Raw genomic sequence first — 19,611 nt, forward strand, 5'->3', positions numbered from 1 at the left:
AAACCATTTCCTCAACCCACAACCTCTCCTTAACCTCTCCTTAACCCTCTCTTTAAATCTTTCCTTTCCTCTTTGCCCTGTTTGTTAAGTTGTAAATATTCTGAGCACAGAATAAAATATATTTGAATATATTTGAAGGACTATGTTGATGATTATCTGGCGGTACATGGGAACATACATGAGGAATACCAAGAACACCAGGGGTGAAGGATCAAAGACAGACAGGGGATCTCAACTTTAGGGCGCGCCTTTATTTTGGAAACACTTTACATCCAACACATCCACTAAGCACATGTCCTGTTACCACGGTAACACACTGGACTTATTGTCTGTTTTCATTTCTATACCCCCCTCCCTCTCCCTCTCCCTCTCCCTCCCTCTCTCTCTTCCCCTCTCCCTCTCCCTCCCTCCCTCTCTCTTTCCCTCCCCTCCCTCTCTCCCTCTTTCTCTCCCTCTCTTCATCCCCCTCCCTATCTCCCCCTCCCTCTCTCTCTCATTGCTCTGCGGTTACATCACATCAACACTAAATGAACACATGATGTTTGGGTCTAGATGAAGGGTAAATGATGAACGCTGCAGGACGTGGTTGGTGAGCGTTACTGAAGGAGTGGAAGTTGACCCCTGACCCTGACCCCCTGTCGGCTGGCCCCTAACCCCTGACCCCAGGCAGACCTACTCCTGTAGGACCTGCAGCAGCTGCTGGGCCAGGACTCTGGGGTTAAAGGTCACCACTGCCCTCCGTCTCCGGCGATGACTCCCCTCCTCCTCCTGGGCGGTTGCTATGGTATCCGGCCCTTCTCCTCCTCTCCCTCCCTCCTCCTCCTCCCCCTCCAGCCTCAGCCTCTTCACCCTGAGCAGGGGGGAGTCGCTGCTAGGCAACGGGGCAGACGCGTCTTCAAGGGAACGGCGGGACCTGGTGTGGGCGGGGCTGACAGGTCTGGGTCCCGCGACATCCCGTCTGGAGCGGGACTTTGCAGGGGACATACTGCCCAGTATCCTAGCAACCAGGTATCTAGGGCGACAGGAAAGAAAGCAATCTTAGTCACAAACCCAACAACACCAGTCAGTCTGTTGTGACGGTCGGGCTGAACCCGGTACGGTCTGAACCCCGGTCTGAACCCAGTGTGGTCTGAACCCGGTGTGGTCTGAACCCCGGTCTGAACCCGGCATGGTCTTAGAACCTTACACCCTAAAGAAAGGTACCGTAGGTGACCTTTGACTTTTGTTTGACCTTTGTCCGACCTTTGTGTGACCTTTGACCCACCTCAGCAGGTCCGGGTCGCCCCCCCTGGGGGAGGGGGGTCTGGGTCTGGGGTCTCGCTGGTCCAGCTGGTTCTGTCTGGACCGCTCCAGCAGAGTCCTGGCCAGGCGAGGGTCCAGTCTGGGGGCGGTCAAATCTTTTACTGATGGTACTAATTAGACTGGTTTTACTCATGGTACTGGTTAGACTGGTTTTACTGATGGTACTGGTTATACTGGTTTTACTGATTGACATTCAGGGAATTAGCAAACGCTTTATCAACAGCAACAATTTATCTTTACCGTCGGTACAGTAGAGATATTCATAGAATCAAGCACTGACATGGCTGATGGTACTAATGGGGACTGGTTTTACTGATGGTACTGGTTAGGACTGGTGACGGTACTACTGGTGATAGTACTACTGGGGATTGGTTTTACTGATGGTACTGGTTAGGACTAGTTTTAATAGGTGAAGATACTACTTAGAGATGGTTTTACTAGTAGATGTACTAGTGATGTGATATACTACTTAGAGATGGTTTGATGGTTAGGTGATGTTCTAGTGAGATATGGTTTACCAGGTGATGTACTAGTTAGGTGATGTACTAGTTAGGACTGGTTTTACTAGGTGATGTGCTAGTTAAGTGATGCACTAGTTAGGACTGGTTTTACTAGGTGAGGCCTGGTACCTCTCCAGAAGGGCCCAGCTAGCAGCCTGGGAGTTTCCTGGACTCATGCCCCTGCCGGTGTCGTCGTAGTCCTGGGTTGCCAGGCGCTGGAAGGGCCCCTCCTCCTCCTCCTCCTCCACCACATCCATCACGTCCATGTCTCCTGGGTTGACCAATCCCGCACCTTCTGCCTCTGACATGAGGCGGAGCATAGCGGCCATGTAGGCAGCTGATTGGTTGATTAAATCAAAGAGATAAAGAGCTAATCTTACTGAAGAGACTAGTGTGTGTGTATGTGTGTCTGGTGTGTGTTTGTTTGTGTTTATGAGTGTTTGGATGTGCGTTTGTTGTGTGTGTGTGTGTGTGTGTGTGTTTGTGTGTGTGTGTGTGTGTGTCTGGTGTGTGTTTGTGTGTGTGTTTGCTGTGAGTGTATATGAGTGTTTGGATGTGCGTTTGTTGGGTGTGTGTGTGTGTGTTTGTGTGTGTGTATTCACCTCCTTCGTGTTCTTGTTCCCTCCTCTGGTTGCTCTCCACCAATCGCTGCAGGGCATCATCTAAGCTCCTCCTCCACTCAGTTTGCTGATAGTCAGCGTCTCCTCGCTGGACAGGATATGACATCATCTCTGCTTCGTTTGGCAGCAGATCCCGCAGGTCTCTACGGAGTCGCCTGGCCGCCGCCCCCTGGCCCTCCAAGCCACGCCCCCCTGGACGCGCTGCTGGGAGAGACTGGAAAACAACCAGTTAAACACACCTGTAGTTAATACACCTGCAGGTAAACACACCTGTAGTTAAACACACCTGTAGTAAATACAACTGTAGTTAAACACACCTGTAGTTAATACACCTGTAGTTAAACACACCTGTAATTAATACACCTGTAGTTAATACACCTGTAGGTAAACACACCTTTAGTAAGAACCTGTTGTTTAACATACCTGTAGTTAAATTCATGTAATATAAAAATAATTATTATAGTATATTATCTAAATATGTAATATATTTATTATAGTACATTGTATTCATTATATGATAATCTAAACATGTTATTCTCCTAACTACAACAACAATTTGCCATGTCTGTCAATGTGAAGGCTGTTGCCTAGCAACCAGCCCTCCTCAGCTCCCTCCGTCTCTCATCCATCTATCAATCCCCCTCTCTCTCTGTCTCTCTATCTCTATGTCTCTCTCCCTCCCTCCCTCTCCCTCTCTCTCTCTCTCTCCGTCTCTCTATCGATCTATCTCCCTACGCATCCCAAGCAGGTTAAGTGAGAACAGATTCTCAATACAGTAATACCTACATTACAATATCTAGATAGATACACATATACATGTCTAGCTCTATCAATACTACAATACAATATCTAGATAGATACACATATAGATATCTAGCTCTAACAATACTACAATACAATATCTAGATAGATACACATATACATGTCTAGCTCTATCAATACTACAATACAATATCTAGATAGATACACATATACATATCTAGCTCTAACAATACTACAATACAATATCTAGATAGATACACACATATATATATATATATATATATAGCTCTAACAGTATGAGAACACAATATCTAGATAGATACACATTAATGTCAAAACGTTAATATTCTACATTACAATATATAGATAGATACACATTTATTTCTAGATCTTATAATACTACAATACAACACAATATATGTATAATCAGATTCATGTCTAGACATATACTGTATGTATTCTCTAGATATAAATAATATTAATATCCAGAGAATATGCCCAGCCATGTTTAAATCTAGATATTCATTTATCACACTTATTTTCAACAGAAGTGCTGATGTCATCCTGCCTGGCGACAGTAGTAACCGTGGTTACACAACACCGTGACGACAGACATGTTTGAACACACACACACACACACACACACACACACACACACACACACACACACACACACACACACACACACACACACACACACATGCAAGCACGCACGTGCGCACGCACACATACACACGCACACAAACAAACAAACAAACAAAAAACACAAACACACTCTTCTTACCTTAGCGTTCAGCACGCTGCAGGCGGTCACGCACAACAGACACAACGGGCCCAGCATTCTGTCCTCTGTCCGTCCGTCCGTCTGACAGAATGCGGCTGCCCTGTTTGAGTGTCTCTCGTCCGTATACCCTCCCTCCTCAGCAGAAGAGAGCGAGCGAGTGAGAGACGGAGAGAGAGACAGAGAGGGCGAGAGAGAGAGAGAGAGAGAGGGGGGGGGGAGTGGGGGAGGAGCTAGGAGGATGCGTGATGAGGAAAAAGCATGATGTGAAAGGGAGCGAACAAACACACTAACATTCATCCCTCCCTCCCTCCTCCCTCCTTCCTCCCTCCCTCCATCCCTCCCTCTCTCTCTGTTTAAGAACAGGATGCAGTGATGCGGTTGCCATGGTAGTGTCTTTATTGAAACATGGGATCCAAAGGGTAAAGAAACAGGGTCAAAGGGTTTCCATAGTCACAATTCATACAAACATATTGAACACCGTCGTCAACACTGCTGTGGTCGCCTTGGTTACGGATGCTGGGTAGAATATCAGAGGAAGTTACATCACAAGTCAGAGGCATTGAGTCACCACGACACCAGAACAACGATAAGACACACAAACACACACACACATGCACAAGCACACACACATGTGTGATCCCACACACGCCCACACACCCACACCCCCCCCCCCACACAGACACACACACACACACACACACACACACACATGTGTGCACCCACACACACACACACACACACACACATGCTGCTGTATGGGGCTGGTGGCCATGCAGAGGTTAAATATCTACGTCTAAAGGAAAGGCTTTATGATCAATAGATGAACAGTTTTTTTGATTGATAGATTACGTGTCCGCTGCTTATCGATTGATTCGAACACTCATCCTCAACGCTGGCTTCTACAATATTAATATACCTGCCTACCATATTATGTCATCATATTATATCATTTTTACCATCATACTGCAGAGGTGAGGCTGTTGCCATCCCAACACAGAACGCAAATCCTTTCATCTCACTTAACATCACCTCCCTTCCTAATATAATTAGAGTCATCCTTACTCATATCATCACAGAGTCATCAGCACCCCTTACTCATATCATCCGAGTCATCACCACCCCTTACTCATATCATCACAGAGCCATCACCACCCCTTACTCATATCATCACAGAGTCATCACCACCCCTTACTCATATCATCAGAGTCATCACCACCCCTTACTCATATCATCACAGAGTCATCACCACCCCTTACTCATATCATGACAGAGTCATCACCACCCCTTACTCATATCATGACAGTCATCACCACCCCTTACTCATATCATCACAGAATCATCACCACCCCTTACTCATATCATCACAGAGTCATCACCACCCCTTACTCATATCATCACAGAATCATCACCACCCCTTACTCATATCATCACAGAGTCATCACCACCCCTTACTCATATCATGACAGTCATTACCACCCCTTACACCTCAAGTATCTTAACTTGACAGGATGGTATCTAGTGTGTACACCAGACAGTATACACAGCATGTGCTAGATGGTGCAAACTACACCATCCGTACTAGGTAGTACTAGCTAATTTGCTAGCATGGAGTACATAGTACCTTTTGACTGTGTAGCACTATGTAGTAGAGAATCTAACTTGGCGGTACATAGGAGTTTTCTGAGGGGTTGTGGGATGTTTCTGGTTGCTATGGTAACGCATGCTGGCACAAAGTGAGCAAGGGAAAGCACAGGTCCATATAAATAAAGACATGTTCATATCATATCCGTTATTTACAACACTGACACCATGTCGTCATGAGGCTGCTGCCATCTTATTATCACTCTGTTTTCATATTCACATCACTCACAATACTTAACAATGACCCCAGCCACCCCCCCCCCCCACCCCCCCTCCTCCCCCCCTTCCCCCACCCGATGCAACAGATGAACATCCCGGCAGATATGAAGGAGTGTTGCATTATGGGTAGGCTGCAGACCAATGCCTGAGGAAACACAAACATTATAGATATTAATATTAAACATTATACATTATATATATATATATATATATATAAATAGATATATAGATATAGAGAAATCAAATAAACACATTATATATATGGATAAATCATATAAACGCATAATATATAGATATATCATCTAAATATCTTGGTTGTTTTCTTACCGGTTTCCTGTCTGCTCACATCTGATTGGAGAAGGAGGTTGGAGCTGCTGCTGGCTGGCCATAGCCCGGACCAAAGTCAGCCTCCTGAGTCTACATGACAGGAAGTGACATCAGATACACGAGATGGTTTAATCAACAGACACTGACATTACCTAGGTGTCATTAGTAACCTGGCTGTAATTAGCAACCTGGTCATATAGCTGTAGTTACATGGTTGTAGTTACATGGTTGTAGTTACCTGGTTGTAGTTACTGGTTGTAGTTACCTGGTACTAATAGGTTACCTGGTTGTAATAAGTTACCTGGTAGTAATAGGTCACCTGGTTGTAGTCACCTGGTTAAATAGGTTATCTGGTTGTAGTTACCTGGTTATAATAGGTTACCTGGTTTGTAGTTACCTGGTAGTAATAGGTTACCTGGTTTGTAGTTAGCTGGTAGTAATAGGTTACCTGGTTGTATCCCTGCTGGTTGTAGTAGTCAGGGCTGTAGTATCTACTACTATCTACTACGATCTATTACCATCTATTAATAAGTAAGTAATAGATAAGTAATAGATAACCCGGTACTAACCTGGTTGTATCCCTGCTGGTTGTAGTCGGGCTGGTACCCGCCCCCCTGGGTGCCGGCGTAGGGGTCCTGCTCGTAGCCCCCCTGCTGGCCGAAGGCCTCCGGTGCGGCTGCCTTTTCCTGTGGGGGCGGGGCCCGCATGAAGGGGGCCAGGATCCCCGTCTCCTTGAACACGAACCACAGGTTACCTCCCCACAGGATGAGGTTGATGAAGCCAAACGCCTGGAGGGGGGAGGAGGAGAGAGAGGAGAGAGGAGAGAGGAGGAGAGAGGAGGAGAGAGGAGGAGAGGAGAGAGGAGGAGAGAGGAGAGAGGAGGAGAGAGGAGGAGAGGAGAGAGTAGGAGAGGAGAGGAGGAGAAGAGGAGGAGAGAGGAGAGGAGAGAGGAGGAGAGGAGAGGAGGAGAGGAGAGAGGAAAGGAGAGAGGAGGAGAGGAGAGAGGAGGAGAGAGGAGAGAGTAGGAGAGGAGAGAGGAGAGAGTAGGAGAGGAGAGAGTAGGAGAGGAGAGAGGAGAGAGGAGGAGAGAGGAAAGGAGAGAGGAGAGAGGAGAAGAGAGAGGAGAGAATAGGAGAGGAGAGAGGAGAGGAGAGAGGAGGAGAGAGGAAAGGAGAGAGGAGAGAGGAGAGAGGAGAGAGGAGGAGAGGAGAGGAGGAAAGGAGAGAGGAGGAGAGGAGAGGAGGAGAGGAGAGAGGAAAGGAGAGAGGAGGAGAGGAGAGGAGGAGAGAGGAGGAGAGGAGAGAGGAGGAGAGGAGAGAGGAGGAGAGGAGAGAGGAGAGAGTAGGAGAGGAGAGAGGAGGAGAGGAGAGAGGAGAGAGGAGGAGAGGAGAGAGGAGAGAGGAGGAGAGGAGAGAGGAGAGGAGGAGAGAGGAGAGGAGCAGAATATAATAAGATGAGAGAATATCACAGTAGCCACACCACGGAGGTGTTTAGCATGCTAGTTAGCTCTACTCTAGCCGTACCACGGAGGTGTTTAGCATGCTAGTTAGCTCTACTCTAGCCGTACCACAGAGGTGTTTAGCATGCTAGTTAGCGCTAGGCTGTCCGTACCACGGAGGTGTTGAGGCCGGACATCACGGGGTCCTGGACTTCGCGGCACTGGTTCTCTTCGCTGTCACAGGCGCTGATCAGGGTGAGGACCAGGTCAGGGTCCGTGGCCGTCTTCACGTCAGAGAGACCCTTGGCCCACGCGGATGAACTCACCAGCCACATGAAGGCAAAGACCCCTGTCACGCCCAGGTCCTGCACACACACACACACACACACACTTTAGCTAGGCTAGGTTTTGCATGCTAACCTAGGCAGTGCTCGTCTGGCTACGTGTTGTTAGCTAGGTTAGATGCTATATGCTAGGCTGGGTGTAACATGATAGGTGTTAGGTGTAGGCAGTGGTAAGTCATGATGGTTACTAGGTTATGGTTATAGGTGATTGGTTAGTTAGCGATGGTAACTAGGTTAGCCTACATGTTGTGAGCTAGGCTAGACGTGGTGTGCTAGGCTAGGCTGCTATGCTAACATACTATTAGCGGCCCCTTGTTGTGAGCTAGGCTAGACGTGGTGTGCTAGGCTAGGCTGCTATGCTAACATACTATTAGCGGGCCCTTGTTGTTCTCCTTGTACTTCTCGTAGGCGAAGACATAGATGGCGAGCGCCGCGGTGGAGTAGAGGAAGGCGAACACTCCGATGGTGACGAAGAACTCGGCAGAGGAAGAGTAGTCCCCGATGAGGAAGAGGCGCTCCGGGTTCCCCCCCGAGCAGGTGGGGGCGTCGAAGTACACCTGGTGCATTCTGGAGACAACAGGAAGCTAGTCTCTGCCACCGCATCAAGGTACTGAACTGGCCAGGAAGAAGGGTGTTTGGTGATAGTGAACATAAGAAGGGTGTTTGGTGATAGTGAACATAAGAAGGGTGTATATATGGTGATAGTGAACATAAGAAGTGTGTTTGGTGATAGTGAACATAAGAAGGGTGTATATATGGTGATAGTGAACATAAGAAGTGTGTTTGGTGATAGTGAACAGAAGAAGGGTGTTTGGTGATAGTGAACATAAGAAGGGTGTTTGGTGATAGTGAACATAAGAAGTGTGTTTGGTGATAGTGAACATAAGAAGGGTGTATATATGGTGATAGTGAACATAAGAAGTGTGTTTGGTGATAGTGAACATAAGAAGGGTGTATATATGGTGATAGTGAACATAAGAAGTGTGTTTGGTGATAGTGAACAGAAGAAGGGTGTTTGGTGATAGTGAACATAAGAAGGGTGTTTGGTGATAGTGAACATAAGAAGTGTGTTTGGTGATAGTGAACATAAGAAGGGTGTATATATGGTGATAGTGAACATAAGAAGTGTGTTTGGTGATAGTGAACATAATAAGTGTGTTTGGTGATAGTGAACATAAGAAGTGTGTTTGGTGATAGTGAACATAAGAAGGGTGTATATATGGTGATAGTGAACATAATAAGGGTGTTTGGTGATAGTGAACAGAAGAAGTGTGTTTGGTGATAGTGAACATAAGAAGTGTGTATATATGGTGATAGTGAACATAAGAAGTGTGTTTGGTGATAGTGAGCATGAGAAGTGTGTTTGGTGATAGTGAACATAAGAAGTGTGTATATATAGTGATAGTGAGCATGAGAAGGGTGTTTGGTGATAGTGAACTTAAGAAGTGTGTTTGGTGATAGTGAACATAAGAAGTGTGTTTGGTGATAGTGAACATAAGAAGTGTGTTTGGTGATAGTGAACTTAAGAAGTGTGTTTGGTGATAGTGAACTTAAGAAGTGTGTTTGGTGATAGTGAACATAAGAAGTGTGTTTGGTGATAGTGAACATAAGAAGTGTGTTTGGTGATAGTGAACATAAGAAGTGTGTTTGGTGATAGTGAACTTAAGAAGTGTGTTTGGTGATAGTGAACTTAAGAAGTGTGTTTGGTGATAGTGAACATAAGAAGTGTGTTTGGTGATAGTGAACACAATAAGTGAGTATTTGAAAGTGAACAGACCTGAATGGATACTCGAACTTCACCTCGATCCTCAGATCACTGTCTGTCCGGTTCTTACACTCCACCGCCATCGTGAACATCCCAGAATAACTTCCACAGGTGGAGAACGCAAAGATGGAGAAAAACTAGGGGGGAGAGAGAGAGAGAGAGAGAGAGAGAGAGAGAGAGAGAGAGAGAGAGAGTGATAGAGTGATAGAGTGATAGATGGATGTTACTCAAGGATGATTACTAGTTGATGGGTTAGTTAGTGATGGTAACTATCTGATTGCTATTGAGTTATTGTATGGTAATGGTAACAAGGTGATTGTTATCTAGTTATTATTCGTTAGTGATGTTAAATAGGTGATTGGTTAGTTTGTGATGGTAACTAGGTGATAACTTACCCATTGTAAGGCTTTGATGAAACCCAATGGAACTTTCAGGATACGGAACTGCCCTTGGGCAACCAGCTGGAGAGAGAGAGAGAGATAGAGAGACATAGACATAGACAGAGAGAGAGAGAGATAGAGAGACACAGACATAGAAATAGACAGAGAGAGATAAAGATAGAGAGACATATACATAGACAGAGACAGACAGAAAGACGGACAGAGAGGTAGAGAAAGAGAAAGAGAGAGGAAAAGAGAGTGAGAGCGATAGAGAGACAGAGAGGGAGAGGGAGAGGGGGTAGTGTGTGTGTGTGAGAGAGAGAGGATGTAAAATTATGTTACACATGAGATAGATTTTTTTGTATATAGTATGACGTAACATAGGCATAGGCATTCCATGAGCTTAGCATAGTAGCATCAGTGCCATATTCATGTATCTATAGAGATGTATTCATGTATCAATAGAGATGTATTTATATATCTGGAGAGATGTATTCATGTATCTATAGAGATGTATTCATTATCCATAAGGATGAATTAATTTATCTATAGAGATCTATTCATGGATCCATAAGAATGTATCTATAGAGATGTATTCATGTATCTATAAAGATGTATTAATTTATCTATAGAGATGCATTCATGTATCTATAAAGATGTATTCATGTATCTATAAGGATGTATTAATTTATCTATAGAGATGTATTCATGTATCTAGAGAGACCAGACTAGACCGCACTAGCAGTAGACCGGACTAGACCAGACTAGACCAGACTAGACCGGACTAGACCTGACTAGACCTGACTAGCAGAAGTCTAGACAGGACTAGACCAGACTAGACCGGACTAGACCAGACTAGACCTGACTAGACCGGACTAGACCGGACTAGACCTGACTAGACCAGACTAGACCTGACTAGACCAGACTAGACAGGACTAGACCTGACTAGACCGGACTAGACCAGACTAGACCAGACTAGACCTGACTAGACCGGACTAGACCAGACTAGACAGGACTAGACCTGACTAGACCGGACTAGACCTGACTAGACCTGACTAGCAGAAGACTAGACAGGACTAGACCAGACTAGACAGGACTAGACCAGACTAGACCTGACTAGACCTGACTAGCAGCAGACTAGACAGGACTAGACCAGACTAGACCTGACTAGACCTGACTAGACCAGACTAGACCGGACTAGACCTGACTAGACCTGACTAGCAGAAGACTAGACAGGACTAGACCAGACTAGACAGGACCAGCAGCAGACTAGACCGGACTAGACCAGACTAGACAGGACTAGCAGCAGACTAGACCGGACTAGGAGCAGGCCAGAGCTGGCTCTGGTCCAGGAGGGTCTGGGTGCAGGGGACCAGTAGGTCTATGTGACCCCCCCCCCACACCCCGAGACCCCCTACCCCCCTTAAGACCCCCTCCCGGTGGGTCCAGCACCAGGACTGTTTACGTATCTAATCCACTGCAACACGAGCCGCGAGCGTCTGAGTGATGATGATGCTGAGGCAGCAGAGTACTCCACCCAGGAGATGGAGTACTACACTGCATACCATCTGGGAGCCTCCACCCACCACCAACCAGGCTGTATCCACCCATCCTGCATCCACCCAGCACCAACCAGCCTGCATCCACCCATCCTGCATCCACCCACCCAGCCTGTATCCACCCATCCTGCTCCACCCTCTCAGCCTCACGTTATATTCTCCATGTTCTCATTACGGTTAAAAGAATCTTACCTTGTTCACGAGGTCCATCCTGACGACTGGAGAGGAGAGAAGAGGAGAGAGAGAGAGGAGAGAGCGAGAGGAGAGAGAGAGAGAGAGGGGGGAGGGGGCGATAGAGTGAGAGGGTGGGGGAGGGGACCAGAGCCTACTGCGTCACGCCGCTTCCACGGTGTTGACGTGGTGGAGCAGCGATGATGAACACACAGATTGTTACCACCAGGACCACAGACACACACTCTATAGGGTTCATTCAGGAGAACTAGATACTACATTAGATAGGATATAGATACTATAAATACTATGAACCAGAGAGAGAGAGAGAGAGGCAGAGGGAGAGGCAGGGAGGGGAGGGGAGGGGAGGGGAGAGAGAGAGAGAGAGAGAGAGAGAGAGAGAGAGAGAGAGAGAGAGAGAGAGCGAGCGAGCGAGCGAGGGGGAGGCAGGGAGAGACCACCCTCTCAGGGGGAGTGACAGACCAGCAGGCTCATGTTGCTCAATTAATTTATTGTATCAAAAAGAGAAACAGCTTCACATAGAAAACCAACATCAGCTTTAGGACCCATTCCGACAAACGTTCACACCGAGAAGACTAGCCACCCGCCGTTACCCTGACAACAGCACAATCACAAGAACAAGACCACAAGATGGAGGACTCTGGCGTCTGGTCACAAAGTGTGGCAAATATTATAAAAAGAACAAGATAAACATGATCTATATTGAGTATAGAGCTGCATACTGGTGGAATACCTGCTCCGCCCACAAGGGAGGGCTGAGGTTTACTGACCAATAGAAACACATCAAAACAGTTGGGGGCGGAGACTTAACATACAGGAAGAGATTAAAAAAGACTCATCACAGTTCGGAGCAGGAGGAGGAGAGAGGAGAGAGGGGAAAGGAGCAGGAGGAGGAGGAGAGAGAAGGAGGAGGAAGAGGAGGAGCGGAGAGGAGGAGGTGTCAGTGTCTGCTGCTGACTTTAGTGTCTTGTCGTAGCGTTGCCATGGCGGAGCTGAGTCCCAGTCACCGACCTGTGGCCTGATGCATTGACAGCGTCCGTGGCCCCGCCCACAACGGCCCCACCCTCCATGGCCCCGCCCCCTAGAAGGAGGTCACACAGGCCATCTCGTCGGCCAGCTCCGCCTCCTCCTCCCGGCCGGCTCTGATTGGCTCCTCGTCGCTGTAGAGTGACATGTCGGCGTGGCTGATGATGCTGCTTCCTGTCCCGCCCCTGCAGCTTCCTCTGCTCAGCAGGTCGCTGGCCGCCGACTCCATCTCCTCCACCGTCATGTGACACGCGTCGGCGATCTCACGCTTGGCGAACGCCACGAACTTCGGATCTCTGGCGTAAAGACCCAGACCCTCCGAGACCAGCACCTGGACCAGTACAACCAGTACCATTATATACACAGAACCAGTACCGCCATGACAGAACTATAAAGAACCAGACCCTCCGAGACCAGCACCAGGACCAGTACAACCAGTACCTTCATTACTATACAGAACCACTCATTATAGAGCTATATATACAGAACCAGTACCATCATTATAGTACTATATAAACAGAACCAGTACCTTCATTACTATATAGAACTATATATTTATCGAAACAGTACCATCAATATAGAACTATATAAACAGAACCAGTACCATCATTACTATATAGAACTATATAAACAGAACCAGTACCATCATTACTATATAGAACTATATAAACAAAACCAGTACTATCACTATAGAACTATATATGTAGAACCAGTACCATCATTACTATATAGAACTATATAAACAGAACCAGTACCATCATTACTATATAGAACTATATAAACAAAACCAGTACTATCACTATAGAACTATATATGTAGAACCAGTACCATCATTACTATATAGAACTATATATGTAGAACCAGTACGGTGCCCTTAAACCGTAGTAAAAACGCAGTATGTGCAGTGTCTGCCGGCTGGGCCGAGGTGTGATTGGAACGCGGCCGAGTGGTACTCACAGCCTCCACCAGACTGTCCGCAGAGCCTCTCTTCTGACCGCCGTGTGGACCCAGCTGGCCTGGGACCCGCAGGGAGCTGTAGGCCCTGTAGGGGGAGCCCTGCTCTGCTGAAACACACACACACACACACACACACATCAGAGAGCTGTAGGCCTACTAACACACACACACACACACATCAGAGAGAGATTTTAACTGATCCTAGTTTTCAGGTTAAACCAGACCATCCCTTACCTGCCATCCCTGGACCCCCACTGTACCAGCCCACCCTGGAGGGAACACCGGTCACACTGACCCCTGGTGGACACACAGAGTACCACACGTTACTACATACCGACCCCTGGTGGACACACAGAGTACCACACGTCAGTCACTACATACTGACTACACCGCATCCTCTTCTCTGCACCGGATTGGAAACGGATATAGGTCGGCTGGAGATCGGGTCGCGGTCCAGCTGTGGGTCGCAACCCGATCACCCTCAGCATGAGGGCCTGTCTACAGGGTGCTGAGGTGGACAGATTTAAGAAACAGCGGAGTTGACCGTTGTTGGTACAGCCACAGCCTCCTGGGGATGTGAACCCACGAGCACCTCCGGGAACCGACACACTAGCTAGAATCTGCTTCTCTTTTGAAGTGTGTTCAAATACTTCATATAACCTGATGGAAATCAATCAAATGTACGACTGAGAAGCGCTGCCCCCACTGGAGATGGAGAGGTGCTTTGAGATCACAGTGGTGCATTCATTTATTTTTTAGTCTTTTGGGAGAACGAACAAAAACCCAGACCCTGTTCCCATCTGAGGACCTGACCCTCTGCAGAGGAGGGTGACGCCCTGCTGGACCGGCCTCCCTCCCTCCCTCCCTCTCCTCACCTCCTCCTTCACGACCTCCTTTCTTCATCTCTCCTCCCCAGGAGGGGTTGCTGTCCTCCTCCACCAGGATGAGAGGAGCGTAGAGGAGGCGTCCGCGAGTCGGACAGGGGTGAGCCCAGGAGGAGCCCAGCACAGAGCGAGACTCATAACCCCCAGCCTGGAGAGGAGGAGAGGGGAGAGGAGGAGAGGGGAGAGGAGGAGAGGGGAGAGAGGAGAGTGGAGAGAGGAGAGGGGAGAGAGGAGAGAGGAGAGTGGAGAGTGGAGAGTGGAGAGGGGAGAGAGGAGAGGGGAGAGGAGGAGAGGGGAGAGAGGAGAGTGGAGAGTGGAGAGGGGAGGAGGAGAGGAGTGGAAGAGATCAAAGAACAGCGAAGTGGCAAGGAGATTAGACAGGCGTGTTGTTTTTCAGTTTGAGTGTGTGTGTGTGTGTGTGTGTGTGTGTGTGTGTGTGTGTGTGTGTGTGTGTGTGTGTGTGTGTGTGTGTGTGTGTGAGTACCTGTGTGTGTGTGTGTGTGTGTGTGTGTGTGTGTGTATGTGTGTGTGTGGGTGAGTGTGAGTTCCTGTGTGTGTGTGTGTGTGTGTGTGTGTGTGAGTACCTGTGTGTGTGTGTGTGTGTGTGTGGGTGAGTGTGAGTTCCTGTGTGTGTGTGTGTGTGTGGGTGTGAGTGTGTGTGTGTGTGAGTACCTGTGTGTGTGTGTGTGTGTGTGGGTGAGTGTGAGTTCCTGTGTGTGTGTGTGTGTGTGTGTGTGTGTGTGGGTGTGAGTGTGTGTGAGTGTGAGTACCTGTGTGTGTGTGTGTGTGTGTGTGTGTGTGTGTGTGTGTGTGTGTGTGTGTGTGTGAGTACCTGTGTGTGTATGTGTGTGTGTGTGTGTGTGTGTGTGTGCGTGTGTGTGAGTGTGAGTACCTGTGTGTGTGTGTGTGTGTGTGTGTGTGTGTGTGTGTGTGTGTGTGTGTGAGTACCTGTGTGTGTGTCCTACGGGGGGAGGAGGGGTGGTGGTAGGTCCCGGGTGGGGGGAGATCATCTGAGCTCCCCTGTCTGCTCAGACAGTGGATGTTGAAGGACGGCTTACGACCTGAACACACACACACACACACACACACACACACACACACACACATATTCAGAGTGTATAAAGAAATCTTGTGTTCAAGGTTCAAGGTTCAAGGTTCAAAGGCTGATAACATCACTCAGAAGAGCAAGGGGGACAATCTGTCCCAAAGTCACATTACAGTCCTCCACACACACTCCCTCTCTCATGGAGCATGGACCCTGCTGTGTGTAGCGACACTCCACCCCTGTAATGAGCCATCGTCCAGCAGGGGCCGGTCGGGGGGAGGCAGGGTCACGTTGTGGGGGTCCGCTGCTGCAGTACACGACTACAGCATCTAGAACTACCCACAAGTTTCCACCGCCCCCGTGATGCTTTGTGCGAATTGTGTGCTTCACTACCGGTTACTACGAGATCGATGTAAACAATCGCCGTCTGTCAATTCATTCATTCCGATTTCAACCAATTATTTAGTTTTGTCCGGATGTAAGTACATCATCGAACGGCACTCCCGTTGCTCCCAAGCTTTTTAAAGCCATAATTGTATTCAGCGACAGATGCGGCTATATACAGTCATGTCATTGGCCTGCCAGCTGATCAGCTAAAAACACAGCTGTGGGCGGCCGGAAGTGTGGCCCACATTTCCACGGTAACCGCCCCAGGAAACTTGTGGATAGGACTACCTCTAAATTTGACTATAGTGCAGTACATCACGTCACATCTCTTATCCTTAACACCGGGACCTCAACTGGACCTCTGCCCTCAGCTTGACCACTGAAAAGGGCCTGCCCTCTGACCCCAGCCTGACCTCTGACCCAAGTTTGACCTCTGACCTGTTGGCGTGGCCGGAAGGAGGCGTCTCCGAGCCGTGTGCCTGCCATCCCCGTTACCATAGCAACCACTCCTGTAGGGAGGGATGGAGTCAGGGTCAGGATACACAGCTGGTTCCTCCAGGTAGCACCTGAGAGAACACACACACACACACACACACACAGACACACACACATACAAGCAAACACACGCACACACACACACATTAGACAAACATCACACACACATTTCACACAAAGAAACACAAACACACACACACACACACACACACACAGACACACACATTTCACACACACAAACACACACGCACACACATACAATACACAAACACACAGTCCGTGGATCCTACCTCTCTCTGGAGTTGATGTCGCTCTCCTCTCTGTCCTCCCTCTCTCCTCCCTCCATCCCCCCGTTCATACTGATGAGGAGAGGAGATGAGTTGAATCAATATATATATATATATATAAATATATATTAGGGCTGGGCAACGATTAAAAGTTGTAATCAAGTTAATACTACAAGCGTAGTTAAATTCAAATAAGTAGCACCACAGATTTGGGAATTGTAAACAGGCAGTCACTTACTGCAATTGTAATCAGTGTAAAAGTGTAATTGAATGTAAAGTAAGTAAAACAAAAACAATTTCTGATATGAATGTTGACATTCTGTGGGCAAAACCTTTGAAAATCAAAGTTAAAAAAAAAGAGAATGTGCATTAATGAGTCAATTTGTGTAAATCGCGTTACTGTGTGTTCACACCAAAAGACACATTTTTCGCCTGGTCACGCTGTCACCAAAGTTTTGTCACGCGACAAATCGTAATCCTTCGCTGTGCACTTATGTCAGGCGAATTTTGTCGCGCGACATCTTTTGCCCGGCAACGGTGCTTCATGCCAATTCATTCTCAACCATGAGATGACCGTCATTGCATGTCTTTATCTGTTGTGGAAGAGGGAGAGACGTCGGAATGCCCGTCGTTTATGGGTTAATAATTTAATCCGGAGGCGCACACCGCTTTTGGCCATGATATTATATATTATATTATATAGATATTTATATATTATATTATATAATATCATATAATATTATATATAGAGCTGTGGGAGTCGCAAACGGCAACAATCACTTTCTCCTCCATGCTGCGGTTCACTGCGGAGTGCAGGGAACGGTTGGCCCGGCAGGTTGAACGCTGATTGGCTGTTACGTTACGTCATCCAGGGAGTGAACACTGATTGGCTGTCATCACGCGAATGTCGCGGCAGTTCAAATATTCAAATTCCAATATTTCAACTCCAGCGAAAGTGTCACACTGCAAATCCACGTGAACGTGCTCGCCCGTGACAGGGCAAAATGACTGATTGAATCAAATCTTGTCGCAGGTTTTTCTAGCGACAAATTTCACCCAATTCGCGTCTCTATGTTGACTTTGTATGGAATCGTGTCGCCCCGTCACGTTTAGTGTGAACACACAGTTAAAATAAGATGGTGTTAGCACGTAATTAACGCGCTTACTTGCCCAGCCATAATATATATGTATATATATGTATATATATGTAACATATATGAAGTTCTACCTGGTTGTACTCCGGGACTCCTTCACGCTCCTGAAAGACGGTTGCCGTTGGTGATGGTTGCTGTGGCGCCGGCGGTCCAACTCCGTAGCAGAAGGTTCTTTGGAGAGCGAGCCCACCCGATGAATCAGACCTCCGTTAGACACGCCCCCTTCCTCCAGCAAGTCCCTGGACCCTGGGGGCAAAGGTCACCATGGGGGCAAATTTCACCATTAGCTGTTGAAACCTGACCCCTGACCCCAAACTCACTCTAGCTATAACCAGTCCAGACCAGTGGAGCTGTGTTACATAACTAGTACAGACCAGACAACCTGGTGTTACATAACCAGTACAGACCATAACCAGTACAGACCATAACCAGTACTGACCAGTAGAGACCAGTGGACCTGGGGTTTACCTGTAGGAGACGGGGACAGGGAGCCGGGACCATCCTTCTCTGGGCTGTAGTCCTCGTCACTCTGGAAGGAAGAACCAGGATTAGTGTTGGAGCTCTAGTGTTAGAACTCTAGTGTTGGAGCTCTAGTGTTGGAGCTCTAGTGTTTGAGCTCTAGTGTTAGAAAAAGCTCTAGGGGTTAGTGTTAGAGCTCTAGGGGTTAGCGTTGGAGCTCTAGTGTTGGAGCTCTAGGGTTAGAGCTCTAGGGGTTAGTGTTAAAGCTCTAGGGGTTAGTGTTTGAGCTCTACTGTTGGAGCTCTAGGGGTTGGTGTTGGAGCTCTAGGAGTTAGTGTTGGAGCTCTAGGAGTTAGTGTTAGAGCTAAGAGTCTGGAAGGTGGAAGGTGTTCAGAGTTGGCAGTTTATGAACTCACTTTATAATGAGCGTCATCCTCCTGGCCTTCATCGTCTAGGATCCCCTCCTCATCTTCCTCAAAGTCCTGGTTGAGAGCCAGACGCATCTCAGGTCCTAGGTCCTGTAGAGTCTTCAGACCGGCCTTACACAGCTACACACACACACACACACACACACACACACACACACTTTTAGCGAGCCATGCTAGTACCTGTTAGCCATGTCAGTAGCTGCGAGCTATGCTAGCACTTGTTAGCCATGCTAATCCCTGTTAGCCGTGCTAGTAGCTGCGAGTCATGCTAGTACCTGGACAGCGGAGGCGTTGCCAACCTCGGGTTCCCCGGGCAGCCCGTCCTTCTCCTTCCTCTTCCTGAACTTCCTGAAGTAGTCCTGGATCAGGAAGGTTGCGTAGAACTTCCCCACCGTCACCTCCTCCTCTGGAGAGAGGAAAACCAGAGAGTATTAGGAGGAGTACCTTCGTCAGGCAGTAGTACTTCAACCAGTTGTACTAGTAATATTAGTATTAGCTGTAGTATTAGTAGTAGATTCAGTAGTACTACCTCTGTGAGGCGGTATAACTTCATCCAGTAGCTTGGGTTTCATTCGTTTCCAGATCTTCTTGATGATGATTCGGAGTTCCTCGTTCTCCTGCTCTGGGATTCCTGCAGCAGTGTAGTTAGAGTATTG

The 19,611-nt window shown here is 47.7% G+C and overlaps 3 protein-coding genes across 3 annotated transcripts in view; all 3 read right to left on the reverse strand.

Moving 5' to 3' along the window:
• Positions 1-672: 672 nt before the first annotated feature.
• Positions 673-4,025, reverse strand: pcsk1nl (proprotein convertase subtilisin/kexin type 1 inhibitor, like; the record flags this gene model as incomplete). The annotated part of the gene is made up of 5 exons (XM_084479465.1): positions 673-1,012; positions 1,265-1,381; positions 1,932-2,139; positions 2,405-2,636; positions 3,969-4,025. The coding sequence occupies 5 exons, from the start codon at positions 4,023-4,025 to the stop codon at positions 673-675; spliced, it is 954 nt and encodes a 317-aa protein (XP_084335591.1).
• A 2,145-nt stretch (positions 4,026-6,170) lies between these two features.
• LOC311359699 (synaptophysin-like) lies at positions 6,171-11,851 on the reverse strand (the record flags this gene model as incomplete). Its single annotated transcript, XM_084479754.1, has 7 exons — positions 6,171-6,239; positions 6,725-6,943; positions 7,767-7,958; positions 8,306-8,504; positions 9,715-9,839; positions 10,098-10,163; positions 11,834-11,851. 7 exons carry the CDS (start codon positions 11,849-11,851, stop codon positions 6,171-6,173), a joined length of 888 nt encoding a protein of 295 aa, XP_084335880.1.
• A 1,063-nt stretch (positions 11,852-12,914) lies between these two features.
• Positions 12,915-19,611, reverse strand: part of cacna1fb (calcium channel, voltage-dependent, L type, alpha 1F subunit) — a gene marked incomplete at its 3' end in the record, with an annotated part of 29,268 nt that continues 22,571 nt past the window's right edge. Inside the window, exons 39-49 of the mRNA XM_084479755.1 lie at positions 19,485-19,586; positions 19,231-19,361; positions 18,944-19,075; positions 18,537-18,597; positions 18,143-18,314; positions 16,571-16,641; positions 15,655-15,761; positions 14,710-14,848; positions 14,051-14,113; positions 13,817-13,923; positions 12,915-13,190 (exon numbers count right to left, since the gene is read on the reverse strand). Coding sequence (XP_084335881.1) covers positions 12,915-13,190; positions 13,817-13,923; positions 14,051-14,113; positions 14,710-14,848; positions 15,655-15,761; positions 16,571-16,641; positions 18,143-18,314; positions 18,537-18,597; positions 18,944-19,075; positions 19,231-19,361; positions 19,485-19,586 — 1,361 coding nt within the window. The remainder of the gene's footprint in view (positions 13,191-13,816; positions 13,924-14,050; positions 14,114-14,709; positions 14,849-15,654; positions 15,762-16,570; positions 16,642-18,142; positions 18,315-18,536; positions 18,598-18,943; positions 19,076-19,230; positions 19,362-19,484; positions 19,587-19,611) is intronic.

This window comes from Micromesistius poutassou, assembly GCF_964030765.1.
Source record: "Micromesistius poutassou genome assembly, chromosome: 15".
Taxonomy (NCBI): Eukaryota; Metazoa; Chordata; class Actinopteri; order Gadiformes; family Gadidae; genus Micromesistius; species Micromesistius poutassou.